This window comes from Haliotis asinina, unplaced genomic scaffold, assembly GCF_037392515.1.
Source record: "Haliotis asinina isolate JCU_RB_2024 unplaced genomic scaffold, JCU_Hal_asi_v2 scaffold_20, whole genome shotgun sequence".
Lineage (NCBI taxonomy): Eukaryota > Metazoa > Mollusca > Gastropoda > Lepetellida > Haliotidae > Haliotis > Haliotis asinina.
The window spans coordinates 209,737-226,461 of record NW_027133892.1 but is presented as its reverse complement, the minus strand read 5'-3'; the positions used below and the strand labels follow the sequence as shown (position 1 = coordinate 226,461).

Sequence of the window (16,725 nt, the reverse complement as noted above, 5' to 3'; positions counted from 1 at the left end):
ACCGTGTGTAAGTAGTCGAACAGACCTGCTTGGCTGCTCAACCTGACGGTAAATGTTCGACCCCTGATTGGCAGAACGCGAAAGCATCTCAAACCTTCGTTAAGCTGGAAGGACCTGAAAAACATACATGGCGTCTTTTGCTTTGCATGTTGGGGCAGGTGTTAGTTTGAGGACGAAGTATGCCTGCAAACTGTCGCTGAGTCCAAGAATATACGACCCATGTGCATATATTGTATATTTACGTCAGACATGGCCAGTTCTTGTTCCTATTATTTAATTATGTCCTCTTGCATAGATCCATGTTCAACCTATGGTCTCATGGCGCACATTCTTGGCTCTAATGGCGCACATTCTTGGCTCTAATGGTGGACATTCTTGGCTCTAATGGTGCACATTCTTGGCTCTAATGGCGCACATTCTTGGCTCTAATGGCGTACATTCTTGGCTCTAATGGTGCACATTCTTGGCTCTAATGGTGCACATTCTTGGCTCTAATGGTGTACATTGTTGGACATGCTACACACAGTGTCACAGGCATTGATACTTCACCTGTTATGTTTTATTTCTTTAGTTGTATTTCATGGAGTCGGAAAAGTTAACTTTTTTAACTAATTCCAGCGCTTGAGTGTCAGCATTAACTGTATGCGATAAACAAGATGTTTCTTTTCTCGTTTTTTTTCGTAAGCTGAAATAACATTTTCTTTCCATCTGCCCTTTCAGATGCTTAGTGAAGTTAAAACATTGTTGCTGGCCTTCCTACACTGTATTAATGGAGGGGCGGAATAAACACTCATATATCATGACGGGAAAGGCAGTGCGGCTGTTTGACCACAGTAATGTTACATAATGTTGTACAATGTGCGATAAGTTGGGATATGTTATACATGATATTATAGCCATTTGAGCTTCATTAATGAACTGAAATTGTCTTCATATTTTACGTGAGCTCGCACTATCTTTCCTGATAAAGGTCTAATAAAGAAGGTGTGAAAACAACATTGAAGAAAACAATGTTGAAGGCAGAATAGACTCAGGAACTTTGGAACTTTCTGGTACCAGGAAATAATACACTGACTCCAGTCCCACCCACCCACCCACCTACCCCGGCGTGGCGTGGCGTGGCGTGGCGTGGCGTGGCGTGGCGTGGCGTGGCGTGGCGTAAATACATAACACTTATTCAGGCACACAGATTTATCAACGCAAGCCACATTATTGGACTGTTAAAACGTAGCATTTACACACTGCCGTTATAGCCATACATACAATATATCGAAATAGTAATGTTGGGTGGTGATGGCGAGATAGACATTGACAAGTTAAAAGTTGTTTCTTACACGGACTGCTACATACACATATCTACCAAGAGACCGTTGAGTATTTATATTTTCTGATGAAAATAACGTGTTTGTTCGGCAGGTTCGAACCTGGTTGATTGTATCTTGCATTACATTGCCTCCTCGAGGTTAACAGAGGCAGTGCTAACTAACTGAAGCGGCCTACAAATATCTAAAAACCAGCCGTTAACGGAAACTCACGCCGACGACGCGCCTTCAAGTCTGATATAAGTAAGTGATAATTTCCACGAGTGTACTTTTGCGTAAACTATACTCACCACCGTGTTTATATCAAGGTATAGCAGTATTTTCTCTGTGGTTTAATATGTCTGTAAAGTAATGGTTTCGAACCCAGGACGTTCAGGATGGGGCGCATGCAAGTCAGTCAACTTCACAAAGAGTGCACAGTATTCATAGTCTTATTTCTCTGCCCCCGGGGATCTCTGATCGCCTGATATCGCCCAACCCTCACAAACTAGCTGTATTCTGACATGGGCAATGCAACATGATGTCCTATGCTGCATAAATGTTATACATGTAGTACATATATATTGATTATTAGGTTTGTTTAATTCAAGCTTTCGGGAATCATTCAATCATTGAGTGATTTCATATGAACTTATATGTATCTATATCTACCCCAATTCCAATAAAGAAATTAACTGATCATAGAACTTGGTTTTTTTTCACATAAAATGAAAAATAGGACACTGTAGTGCTCTAAATGCATTAGTGTCTCTCCTTTTTTCTCCCGCTCCCATCACCAATTCAATCCTATCCTATCCTATCCTATCCTACCCTATCCTCCTATCCTCCCCATAAATTGATTGAATGCATACGACAGTGAGAAATGCAAAAAGATTCCAAACATGTTTGTTATGTTGCAACACAGGATCTAACCTGTATTTATTCAGGATCTATTTCAAAATACATTTGCGTGCATAGCACCAGTACAGGTCATAAATTGTTTTCCAGAGTATATCCCGTTATAACATGTAGACCGGTGTGGGGCATTACCGCACTGCTACACCATAAAACATTATCCCGTCTAATTCCTGTTTTGTTTCACAGATGAAGCTGTAATAGCAGCAAACAACCAGTCATGGAGAATCATATTCACGCACAGAGGCTAGTGCACACTCAACCGGATGCTGAAAGACCAGTCACAGTCAAAATTCGGTTAAATGATGAATCTTACGGATAAGCATGTTCAACGTAGTCGTCAGTACTTAATACTTGACACATTACATAACAGACATGTGGGCATTTTGGGAGGGCGAGGGAATTTATCATGGCATTACTCATTTGAACATGGTGGTGATAAGAACGGAATTGTTGTAGTTTAAACATAGCCTATTCACTGTCCGTCAGGACGATGCAAACACCATTACAAACTAACGAACATTTGGCAGGGCACTTTGAGTATGGACTAACATGGATTTGTAAAGTCGTAATTTGAGTAAATAAATAACATTGTCGCCTCTAACACATGCCTGCGAGGTAGGACGGCCATCAGTGCACATAGGAAGGACAACGCCCTCATCATAATCGTTCAATTACTTGATTTGGCATGTGGATGAGGTCACGGTGGGACGATTCCAGCATTAATCGGCATTTCTTGATGGAAAACGAGGCACTCTTACTTTTTGGAGTGATTGTATCTCTTTTTACAAATGATTAGTTGTGGAGCATGGACAATGTAACGCATTCCTTGATAAAATTGTGATTGGGTTCTTATTGGGGAACGCTCTAACACTACCTGGAATGGCTCAGTTCAATGTTATACACATGCACGAAAGTTAACCTCCACCCACTATTTTTGTGATCTGCTCCTTTGGATACTAAATGGTAACTATTACAACGAGATATCTATGACTGTCATTGACATCATTGGTTTTATTATGTTTGGCAACTAAACGGGTGATGACGCTGTGATAACGACCCATTTGCTTTGCAATGCCCCTGCATTTTTTTATGTCTATCATCTGTCACCTCTCAGCGGAAGCTAACTTTCTCCTCACCATGACTGATTTCCTAAGTCTAAAGTGATAGGAAAATCTCACAACAGACCGGTGAAACCGAGTGTGTGAAACTTGATTTTCAAGACTGATTTTCAAGATTCAGCAGAACGTTTTCCTCGTTATATCTTGACAATGTTAGGTTCCAGAATGGCTAATTCAGTCATAAACATTTACAGTTTATATTTGGGATCTTCTTCCGTGGTAAAATGAATACACTATAAAAACGTGGCGCTTTACGTTTTTGCATGTGTATAAATTTACTGTTGCTGAGAAAAAAAACCACTTCAGACATTCTCTAGCAGCAAAAAATGAAACGATGACGAAAACGATACATGTTTCTGTGACATCACTGCTGCTTAACGGCGCTTCTGTATGGAGTATATTGTGGTGCTGCTCTGGGTACACAGTATGAAGTATGTCTACACTTACATACAAGTCCTTACATTTCATTAGCTTGGTTTACTGTTCCGGGAACGACATATGGGGGAAAATCGGAATGACAACATTTTTCAAACCAGCAACGGTAAAGGATGTTTTAGCAATAACAGTAATCAGATGTTTTCTGAATGGATAAAACGGTCACAACGTATTTCGCTCTGGCCTAAAAACTGACTACACGATTCATTATATAAAAATAACCCCTGTATACCGTAAGAATTACATTATATCAAAACATTGACAGCAGAAAGATTCATATCTATATATACAAAAACGGCACAAGGTGCGTGAAGATGCCCCGCCCGCCGCGCCGTACAGGACTCAAAGGATAAACGTCTTTCTTTCTTTTCTGCAGCTGACACGCTGCGAGGTTGGTCGCCGGGTTTGACGTCATAGCTGGCGTCGTGACGTCATATAGCTGGCGGTGCTGACGACATAGCCTCTGTACTCTAAACCCACCACTGTACATACTTGTACCCAGTTGTTATGACAAGGTACTGACGTGCCACTGAAGGTCTGCAAGGACTGAAAACGGCAATGTGGGCGAGATAACAATAATTTCAGACACTTACTGCATTCGACACTACCAATTCAGTTGTGTTCACAAACCCACTGAAATACTACTGAATGATTGTTTGTTTGAGCAGCACAGGCATCGTTGTATGCACAAGTGCCACTGACACATACGCTAGATATTATCCAAGCCGGAACAGTACCGGTACGGTAATGGAGTCAAGTGTTTAATCCCTGTAGTTCCGATTCCCCTGATTACGAGTGAATTTGAATATTACACTTTGTAGGTGTTTGCATAGCGTCAGTGTGGTACAACGGTTCGATTTGGAAACTGAATATAACATTCTATGTTCAGAAAAGGGTCGCCTCTAGGATCACCCAGATAGCAGGGCTGATCGTCCATGGCCCACAGGAAAGCAACTGCACCCAAGCGGATAGAATTTGTAATCATCGTGTTATTGCTGGTAACACAGTACTCCCGAAAGAACAAAAGCTTGTACAGAATTAAAAATCTATTTTATTCTTTTCATCTTTATTTACACACATGGATGCGACTGTTCAAGTCACGTAAAGATATGCAGAATCGACAAGCATTATCTGAGCTGAGTCAGTATTTTCTCCTTCGTCAGCATCTCTCTCTGAAATCAAACAAAATAAAAATTAGAAATTATACAGTTTTTTTAATCTGCCTGTTACAGACTGTTAAAACTGTAGGTTACAACAAACCAGTATTTCATTCTGAACATCTGAATTGTTTAGTTATTTCTTGTAAAGATATGCGTTATGTTTGCTAAATAAATGTTGCCACGCTCCAGAACTGGATTTCACCGGCAGTAACGCTTCTTGTTTGCGAAAATAACTATGTAACAATGTTGCGTTACTTCATGGAACACTGTTAAAACAAACAAGTTGGTGCTAGACGTACTGTGCACTGTTGACTTGCCGAGTAGTGTGTATCGTCACCGACAGACGGATGACGTCGTGTGATCTGGGCATATTTGAGATGATGAGACAGACAATTAATACAATTATCCTAAGACAGTAAATCTTGCAGTTGGGGGTGAAATGGGGTGGCTCTCCTGTATTTCAAGACAATAAATAGAAATTACCCGTTTTGGGAGAAAATTAAATACAGCTGAACCATAAGACTGACTAGTTGCATTCAAACTTGGTCCTTGAGGTTAAGAAAATCCCCTAGGATAACATGGTCTTAAATATCTTCTGACAAATTAATTTCTGATGATGTTCCAGTTACTAGAATATTCAAAAATACTCTGGGGGTTTCTCCTTATGTTCGTTCAGTCTCTGACCGCTCTCAGCGAAGGGAGATGTGTCTCCCTCCTTTTAGAGGTAGAAGTTGGTCGACTTTCCCGTCGCAAAACTGCATTAAAGCAACGTATATCTAAACACTGCAATTACTCTGAAGTTGAAGATGACACATTTTCTAACCTCATGTCCATTTTATTTACACATCCGATCTAGGTTGTGGCTGAAAGCCAATGCTATTTACTCACAATTCTTTATTCTGCCCTCCACAGATGAAGCAATGTCTTAGGAAGTATCCTCAACTCTCCACACCACTTGTCGCTACAGTGAGCGCTATGTTTAGGCGCAGAAAAAAACCTTATAATGTAATACTTTAAAGAGAGATTCGTGAGAATTAATACTTATACCTTTCTTGTGTGATAAAACTTAAATTATATTTTAGCGCTTGAGCGCTCTCAAATAGATTTTATTGTAACTAAGTGTCTGGTAGGCCATTTCTGGCTGGACAACGAATTATGAATATGTGCAATTTTTCTTCTTCTTGAAAACGTGTATTGTGCCATGCGTATGCTTCTGTGTTATGCATTACTACCCGCTAAACAAACTTTAAACACATATATAATGGTAACTGCCATCGCATACAGCAGGTCGCATGGATTGTCGGGTCTGGCACTGAATACCAACCATAATTTACACTCACTCACTCACTCATTTCACCGGGGCTACCGTCGTTGAATCCGACACAACAAATGCACAAACAAACCATCACCGTGAAACATTGATAAATTCATTTGTTGTTGACAGAATGTAACTATAAATTCTGAAACGTCAACCAATTTCCCTTCGACTCATAAACGGTCACGTGACTTGGTCAATAATATTTTATGTGTGCCTGAATGAATCAAGTATGTGTTGTCGATGTATTCAGGGTATTTCTGTGGAAATATGGACACTTAAACATAATATACTATAATAATGATAACATAGAGGATTAATGTGGGTATGGAAAAGAACCACACAACTGTTTCAGACCAAAGCCATTCGCAGCAATTATTTGTAAACAAGTCAGTCGGTCTCCGGAAGTCAACAATAACTGGGGGCAAGTACACAGCCCAGTGTCAGGGCACAGCCGTGACGTCAGTGTAGCCAGTTATGACTTTTCTTGTGTAAACAGCAACTGGGTGCCGAGACGGGGACAGAGTCATGACGTCATCATTGACAGATATGACGTCACGCCTCGAACACAACAGTTCTGGCGGCAGACTGGTCAGCTGAGAGACTGTTGTCACCTCCGAGAGAGATAACAGTGGGCTTAGTGTGTCATGTCTGGGAACTCTTTGTCTCTGTATATTACTGTGCCAAGATGAACACCATGCAACATACAATGAGAGTGACACAAAAGCAAATAACAATTGAAGAATGAAGGTGCAACAATTGAGAATTTCTAAAAATACAACCAACCACTGTTACCCTTAAAAAGAACTCGTCCATTGGCAATTTCATAATTATATGGTGCAGTTTATTTTACAATCTAATCAATCAAAGGGAACACAGGTACGCATCCACACACGCCACGTGATCAAAGAAGGTACAGCTTTTCCGGAGATCTTTCATTGGCTGAACATTATTTACAATTTGCCAATTTAAGTCTATTGATGTAACTTGATGTGTGAAATGAAAGGCTTAGCATGAAATCTGTCTTAAATTTCAGAGTAGCCATGTAACCATAAAAATCTCACGAAGAAATTCCAAGCCTTATTTGACAATTAAGGAACCTAGTATTTTGTGGAAACGTCTTTGCTTGCATTGCACATATACTATTACTTGCAAAGCTGACAGTATGTCTACATACTCGGATATTCCCAAGCAGCTTGTTTTACGGTTGTACCAGTTACTGTAGTGATCTGAACAACTTCGGACAGAGTCAAAAAGGAACATTCGTGACACTGCATGTTTACATTTTGCCACAATCTATTCTATCGTTGTTTGGACATACACATATGATACGACATGTTGGAAATATCGGCGCTGTTACTACTGAACGTACAGGCTGTCGGTACTGGATGTACTGTCTGTACAGTCTGTTTATACTTGGTGTCAGTAGTGGGTGTACAGTGTACAGTCTGTTAGAACTGGATGTACAGTCTTAGTACTTAGTGTAGGGGATGTAGACTTTGCGAGTACCGGAAGTAGAATTTTCTCGGGACCGGAAGTAGAATGTCAGCACCGGAAGTAGAATGACGGCACCGGAGGTAGAATTTTCTCAGAAACGGAAGTAGAATGTCAGCACCGGAAGTGGAAGTTTCTCATGACCGGAAGTAGAATGTCAGCGCTGGAAGTAGAATTTTCTCAGGACCGGAAGTAGAATGACGGCACCGGAGGTAGAATTTTCTCAGAAACGGAAGTAGAATGTCAGCACCGGAAGTAGAACTTTCTCAGGACCGGAAGTAGAATGACAGCACCGGAAGTAGAATTTTCTCAGGACCGGAAGTAGAATGTCAGCACCGGAAGTACAATTTTGTCGGCACCGGAAGTAGAATGTCAGAACCGGAAGTAGAATTTTCTCAGGACCGGAAGTAGAATGTCAGCACCGGAAGTAGAATGACGGCACCGGAGGTAGAATTTTCTCAGAAACGGAAGTAGAATGTCAGCACCGGAAGTAGAAGTTTCTCATGACCGGAAGTAGAATGTCAGCGCCGGAAGTACAATTTTGTCGGCACCGGAAGTAGAATGTCAGGACCGGAAGTAGAACTTTCTCAGGACCGGAAGTAGAATGACAGCACCGGAAGTAGAATTTTCTCAGGAACGGAAGTAGAATGACAGCACCGGAAGTAGAAGTTTCTCATGACCGGAAGTAGAATGTCAGCGCCGGAGGAAGAATTTGTCATAGACTGGATGTAGAATTTTGTCATGACCGAAAGTACAATTTTCTCAGAACCGGAAGTTGAATTTTATGTCGACTGGAAGTATATTTTGAGAGGACCGGAAGTAGAAATTGTCAGTACTAAAAGTAGAATTTTTGAGCACTGGAAGTACCGTTTGTCCTCACCACCAGTTTATCCCTATTAAACTTCCACCCTGCACTGCACGCCAGGGGTGGCTGGTGTCCAACACTGACCTGTGTCCCTACCTCCCTTTAAGACTGACAGCGTACAGTACATGGGTGCTTGGTGTACAAAACTGACCAGTCTACCCTACCTCCCTTTAAGACTGACAGTGTACAGTAGAGCAGTGGCTGGTGTTCAACACTGACCAGTCTACTCTACCTTCTTCTAAGACTGACAGCGTACAGTACCTGGGTGGTGGGTGTACAAAACTGACCAATCTACTCTACCTCCCTTTAAGACTGACAGTGTACAGTACAGAGGTGGCTGGTGTCCAACACTGACCAGTGCATCTACCTCCGTTTAATTAAGACTGACAGTGTACAGTACAGGGGTGGCAGGTGTACAACACTGACCAGTGTACTCCACATCCCATCCCACTCACTTTCTTCAGTATTTTATTCAACAATTATAATCAAAATAGTATGTGAGTGGGTGAGTGAGTTTTCTGGTCATATTGGCAGTATTTCCACTATGTAGTGATTAAAACAAGCTATATATTCATGACACTTAAAACAAGAATATTTAGACCAAGTGACAAACTACATTAAAAACAAGGAAATTATAAAATATGGACAATACAAGATATAAAACAAGCAACAGGTTATCAACAACTGAAGGTACATCACCAATACATTTCACTAATTTTGCACTAAAACTTATCCCTTGTGATGGAAAAATCAGTAGTCAAGCAGGACAGGCTTGACTGTGATTCTTTCATCACAAGGGATACAGAATGGAGGCACCTCAACTTTCAACAGGAACCATGAGTATATCTGACATGAGAAAAACAGCTGTTGCATAATGACTTCTTCAAAGCTGGACTGAAAACCAAAGTTGATATATTCAGAAGCTGGTTTAATTTCAATTGATGGACCACTTCATCTGCATCAATGGTAAGGTCTGATGATTGGTTTGTTGTGAGTGTAGGGAAGTAGAAGTGGTGTCACAGATCTATTGGGTGCTGCTTTAGCTCCAGCATCAACCCGCGTTACCAGAAATTCTAACATGGCAGGGAAATAGACCAAAAAAAATGTTGTTTTAGCTAGTAGCAACAACATTAAATAACTCAATAATTTCATATAAAAGTAGATGTTAAGAAGATATATTTTTAATAGCCACAAAGACATGAGAGAGAATCCGAAAATATGACTAACTGAGTATATTTATGCGGTTACTTATGTTTCAGAGCTGTTAATGTGACACTTATCTCTGCTGCTGCTGAAAACCACTGGGACCAAATGTTTTTTGTTTTCTGCCTGTCCTCATGGCTGACAGTTCTTTCAATGCCAGTAAGTAAATGTATTTTTCTTTCAGAAAATATCATTCAGAAGTTCTACTTTTCATCTCGATCAGCAGCAACTTGTTAGTTGTCCCATTTTTTGTTTAATGGAAATTAGCCAAGATGTAGGGCCAACACACTCTTTCTATTTTTATCAAATTTCCACCCTTAACATAGTACCATAAACCTAACATTCTGAATGAGGTATCCCAAACGCACCATAGGACTATAACATTAAGACTCTGAAAGGGGTGTCCCACCCATACCATGGCACCCTAACCCTAAGACTCTGAAAGGGGTGTACCACCCATACCATGGCACCCTAACCCTAAGACTTTGAAAGGGATGTTCCACCCTTAACATAACACCCTAAACCTAAGACTCTGAAAGGGGTGTCCCACCCATACCAGGGCACCCTAACCCTAAGACTCTGAAAGGGGTGTCCCACCCATACCATGGCACCCTAAACCTAAGACTCTGAAAGGGGTGTCCTACCCACAACATATCACCCTAAACCTAAGACTCTGAAAGGGGTGTTCCACCCATAACATAGCACCCTAACCCTAAGACTCTGAAAGGGGTGTCCCACCCATACCATGGCACCCTAAACCTAAGACTCTGAAAGGGGTGTCCTACCCATAACATAGCACCCTAAACCTAAGACTCTGAAAGGGGTGTCCCACCCATACCATGGCACCCTAATCCTAAGACTCTGAAAGGGGTGTCCCACCCATACCATGGCACCCTAACCCTAAGACTCCCAAAGGGGTGTCCCACCCATACCATGGCACCCTAACCCAAAGACTCTGAAAGGGGTGTTCCACCCATAACATATCACCCTAAACCTAAGATTCTGAAAGGGGTGTCCCACCCATACCATGGCACCCTAACCCTAAGACTCTGAAAGGGGTGTTCCACCCATACCAGGGCACCCTAATCCTAAGACTCTGAAAGGGGTGTTCCACCCATAACATAGCACCCTAACCCTAAGATTCTGAAAGGGGTGTTCCACCCATACCATGGCACCCTAACCCTAAGACTCTGAAAGGGGTGTTCCACCCATAACATATCACCCTAAACCTAAGATTCTGAAAGGGGTGTCCCACCCATACCATGGCACCCTAACCCTAAGACTCTGAAAGGGGTGTCCCACCCATACCATGGCACCCTAAACCTAAGATTCTGAAAGGGGTGTTCCACCCATAGCATGGCACCCTAACCCTAAGACTCTGAAAGGGGTGTTCCACCCATAACATATCACCCTAAACCTAAGATTCTGAAAGGGGTGTCCCACCCATAGCATGGCACCCTAACCCTAAGACTCTGAAAGGGGTGTTCCACCCATACCAGGGCACCCTAATCCTAAGACTCTGAAAGGGGTGTTCCACCCATAACATAGCACCCTAACCCTAAGATTCTGAAAGGGGTGTTCCACCCATACCATGGCACCCTAACCCTAAGACTCTGAAAGGGGTGTTCCACCCATAACATATCACCCTAAACCTAAGATTCTGAAAGGGGTGTTCCACCCATAACATGGCACCCTAACCCTAAGACTCCCAAAGGGGTGTTCCACCCATAACATATCACCCTAACCCTAAGACTCTGAAAGGGGTGTCCCACCCATAGCATAGCACCCTAACCCTAAGACTCTGAAAGGGGTGTCCCACCGACACCATGGCACCCTAACCCTAAGACTCTGAAAGGGGTGTTCCACCCATAACATAGCACCCTAACCCTAAGACTCTGAAAGGGGTGTCCCACCCATAGCATGGCACCCTAACCCTAAGACTCTGAAAGGGGTGTTCCACCCATAACATATCACCCTAAACCTAAGACTCTGAAAGGGGTGTCCCACCCATAGCATGGCACCCTAACCCTAAGACTCTGAAAGGGGTGTCCTACCCATACCATGGCAACCTAAACCTAAGACTCTGAAAGGGGTGTTCCACCCATAACATATCACCCTAAACCTAAGACTCTGAAAGGGGTGTCCCACCCATAGCATGGCACCCTAACCCTAAGACTCTGAAAGGGGTGTTCCACCCATAACATGGCACCCTAACCCTAAGACTCTGAAAGGGGTGTCCCACCCATAACATATCACCCTAAACCTAAGATTCTGAAAGGGGTGTCCCACCCATACCATGGCACCCTAACCCTAAGACTCTGAAAGGGGTGTCCCACCCATACCATGGCACCCTAAACCTAAGACTCTGAAAGGGGTGTTCCACCCATAACATATCACCCTAAACCTAAGATTCTGAAAGGGGTGTCCCACCCATACAAGGGCACCCTAACCCTAAGATTCTGAAAGGGGTGTCCCACCCATACCATGGCACCCTAAACCTAAGATTCTGAAAGGGGTGTTCCACCCATACCATGGCACCCTAACCCTAAGATTCTGAAAGGGGTGTTCCACCCATAACATATCACCCTAAACCTAAGACTCTGAAAGGGGTGTTCCACCCATACCATGGCACCCTAACCCTAAGACTCTGAAAGGGGTGTCCCACCCATACCATGGCACCCTAACCCTAAGACTCTGAAAGGGGTGTTCCACCCATAACATGGCACCCTAAACCTAAGATTCTGAAAGGGGTGTTCCACCCATAACATATCACCCTAAACCTAAGACTCTGAAAGGGGTGTCCCACCCATACCATGGCACCCTAACCCTAAGACTCTGAAAGGGGTGTTCCACCCATACCATGGCACCCTAACCCTAAGACTCCCAAAGGGGTGTCCCACCCATAACATAGCACCCTAACCCTAAGACTCTGAAAGGGGTGTCCCACCCATACCAGGGCACCCTAATCCTAAGACTCCCAAAGGGGTGTTCCACCCATAACATAACACCCTAAACCTAAGACTCTGAAAGGGGTGTCCCACCCATACCATGGCACCCTAACCCTAAGACTCTGAAAGGGGTGTTCCACCCATAACATAACACCCTAAACCTAAGACTCTGAAAGGGGTGTCCCACCCATACCATGGCACCCTAACCCTAAGACTCCCAAAGGGGTGTCCCACCCATACCATGGCACCCTAACCCTAAGACTCTGAAAGGGGTGTTCCACCCATAACATATCACCCTAAACCTAAGACTCTGAAAGGGGTGTCCCACCCATACCATGGCACCCTAACCCTAAGACTCTGAAAGGGGTGTTCCACCCATAACATATCACCCTAAACCTAAGACTCTGAAAGGGGTGTTCCACCCAAAACACAACACCCTAAACCTAAGACTCTGAAAGGGGTGTCCCACCCATACCATGGCACCCTAACCCTAAGACTCCCAAAGGGGTGTCCCACCCATACCAGGGCACCCTAACCCTAAGACTCCCAAAGGGGTGTCCTACCCATACCATTGCAACCTAACCCTAAGACTCTGAAAGGGGTATTCCACCCATAACATGTCACCCTAAACCTAAGACTCTGAAAGGGGTGTTCCACCCTTAACATAACACCCTAACCCTAAGACTCTGAAAGGGGTGTTCCACCCATACCATGGCACCCTAACCCTAAGACTCCCAAAGGGGTGTCCCACCCATAACATAGCACCCTAACCCTAAGACTCTGAAAGGGGTGTCCCACCCATACCAGGGCACCCTAATCCTAAGACTCCCAAAGGGGTGTTCCACCCATAACATAACACCCTAAACCTAAGACTCTGAAAGGGGTGTCCCACCCATACCATGGCACCCTAACCCTAAGACTCTGAAAGGGGTGTTCCACCCATAACATAACACCCTAAACCTAAGACTCTGAAAGGGGTGTCCCACCCATACCATGGCACCCTAACCCTAAGACTCCCAAAGGGGTGTCCCACCCATACCAGGGCACCCTAACCCTAAGACTCTGAAAGGGGTGTCCCACCCATACCATGGCACCCTAACCCTAAGACTCCCAAAGGGGTGTCCCACCCATACCAGGGCACCCTAACCCTAAGACTCTGAAAGGGGTGTCCCACCCATACCATGGCACCCTAACCCTAAGACTCCCAAAGGGGTGTCCCACCCATACCAGGGCACCCTAACCCTAAGACTCCCAAAGGGGTGTCCTACCCATACCATTGCAACCTAACCCTAAGACTCTGAAAGGGGTGTTCCACCCATAACATATCACCCTAAACCTAAGACTCTGAAAGGGGTGTTCCACCCTTAACATAACACCCTAAACCTAAGACTCTGAAAGGGGTGTCCAACCCATACCATGGCACCTTAACCCTTAGATTCTGAAAGGGGTGTCCCACCCATAGCATGGCAACCTAAACCTAAGACTCTGAAAGGGGTGTCCTACCCATAACATCGCACCCTAACCCTTGGATCTGAAAGGGGTGTCCCACCCATACCATGGCACCTTAACCCTAAGATTCTGAGTCTCACCCATACCATGCTACCGTAATCATAGGATTCTGAAAGGGGTGTTCCACCCTTAACATAACACCCTAAACCTAAGACTCTGAAAGGGGTGTCCAACCCATACCATGGCACCTTAACCCTAAGATTCTGAAAGGGGTGTCCCACCCATAGCATGGCAACCTAAGCCTAAGACTCTGAAAAGAGTGTCTTACCCATACCATGGCAACCTAACCCTAAGACTCTGAAAGGGGTGTCCTACCCATAACATCGCACCCTAACCCTTGGATCTGAAAGGGGTGTCCCACCCATACCATGGCAACCTAACCCTAAGACTCTGAAAGGGGTGTCCTACCCATACCATGGCAACCTAACCCTAAGACTCTGAAAGGGGTGTCCTACCCATAACATCGCACCCTAACCCTTGGATCTGAAAGGGGTGTCCCACCCATAGCATGGCACCTTAACCCTAAGATTCTGAGTCTCACCCATACCATGCTACCGTAATCATAGGATTCTGAAAGGGGTGTTCCACCCCTAGCATGGCAACCTAACCCTAAGACTCTGAAAGGGGTGTCCCACCCATAGCATGGCACCTTAACCCTAAGATTCTGAAAGGGGTGTCCCACCCATACCATGGCAACCTAACCCTAAGACTCTGAAAGGGGTGTCCCACCCATAGCATGGCAACCTAAGCCTAAGACTCTGAAAGGGGTGTCCCACCCAGAGCTGGGTGTCGTAAATCTCTTACCTTTAAAAGACTGCCAACTCACAGCATCCTTACCCTCAGGTACACCCTTACTCTCGGACCTTAGAGGGGTGCACCACCCACAGAATGGCCCCATAACCCTCCGACCTATAAAGGGGTGCCCCACTAAGAGCAGGGCACCCTAACTGTAAGACCTTAAAGGGGTGCACCACCCTTAGCACGGCAATCTAACTATCCAACCTTTAAAGGACTGCCAACCCACAGCATGGCATCCTTACCCTCAGACAGACCTTTAAAGGGGTGCCCCGCCTGCACCATGGCGCCCTAACTGTAGGACCTAAAAGGGGTGCTCCCCCAGAACATGGCACACTAACTCTCAGACCTTTAAAGGGGTAACCCAACCATAGCCTAGAACCCTAACGTGTTCCAGCCTGAGGAAGATAAACAATATTGATGATATGACTGAACCGTATGCAGATGACAAAGCTCCAACCTTGTATTGAGAAACACAGGAGAGAATGCAAGGAGTAGCCGACTGCCATGTAACGTCATGTTACGTTACGTCATGTCATGTCATGTCATGTCATGTAACGTCATGTCATGTCATGTCATGCCAACCAGTTTCAATTCAATTTCAAACCAATACTGACCTAGAAGCAATGCTTGGAATGGAGGAAGTCACTGCACGCCATCAGATTAGTTACCCATAGTATTTGAGAGTACTTCAGCCAAAATATTTAACCCATAATATTCAGGCTATGACAAAGACCCTGACTTAAACCTCCACCTGGACTGATGTAAAATAATTCCAAGACGGTTCTCCTTGGTCAGACAATGTTTGAGCAACAAGAACTCAGATGTCAGTGAACTCCATCTCATTCCTGCGATATGAGTTCAATACTCCCTACAGCTCAAGCAAGAGTCATGTTAACTCCATACTTCCCCATTCCCTACAGCTCAAGCAAGAGTCATGTTATCTCCATATTTCCCCCTTTCACCTGTCCCTTTCATCGCCACCAAATTGATGCAGGAACTGGATTATCTCCCTTCCAGTCAGAGAAAGCTTGACAGAGGTGTTTATTTAACCCAATAATACAGTCTTAGCTTGGAGACATAAATAATATGTAAGCTATAACAAAGAACCCTGACTTATAAACTAAATCTAAATGTTGCAAATGAATACAAGGCAATTTTGCTTGGTCAGTTTGTGGTTGAGCAACACTGACAGACCTGCTGAATTAATATTAATGTTCAGAGAGTCCACGAAAGACTTTCTTAGCTCAGTGACTAAATTTGGTTTTTTGACATCCCTCATCTTAAACAGCATCTGTATCTGACTGGCGTTTGGTACAATTACTACTCAAGGATCACACTTCTCATCTGAGGCACACTCAGAACACAGGTGGACAACCACTGGAAACACTCCACTTGTTGCAGGGTTATTATCCTCACGACATGCCGACATACAGATACAGAAAATTCCTGAGTAAAGGACCAACTTTAATGTACTTACATAGGTATTAAATATCTTGACTGAACTGAGTGACACTGTAGTGCTACCTCATCTACCAAAGGTAGCTCTCTCTACACCATATGACATCTTGTAATATTTTCTTCAACAAACATATTAACAATCAGGAACAATTTAAATATTTCACAAAAATATTTGGCGTCCTTTTCATAAAATGGCTTCCATA

At 43.9% G+C, this 16,725-nt stretch overlaps 1 protein-coding gene across 1 annotated transcript in view; it reads right to left on the bottom strand.

Moving 5' to 3' along the window:
• LOC137269960 (uncharacterized) overlaps window positions 1–15,346 on the bottom strand; it is a 51,646-nt gene extending 36,300 nt beyond the window's left edge. The window contains exon 1 of the mRNA XM_067803794.1: window positions 15,291–15,346. Within this exon, the coding sequence (XP_067659895.1) occupies window positions 15,291–15,346 (56 nt within the window). The remainder of the gene's footprint in view (window positions 1–15,290) is intronic.
• Window positions 15,347–16,725: the final 1,379 nt, after the last annotated feature.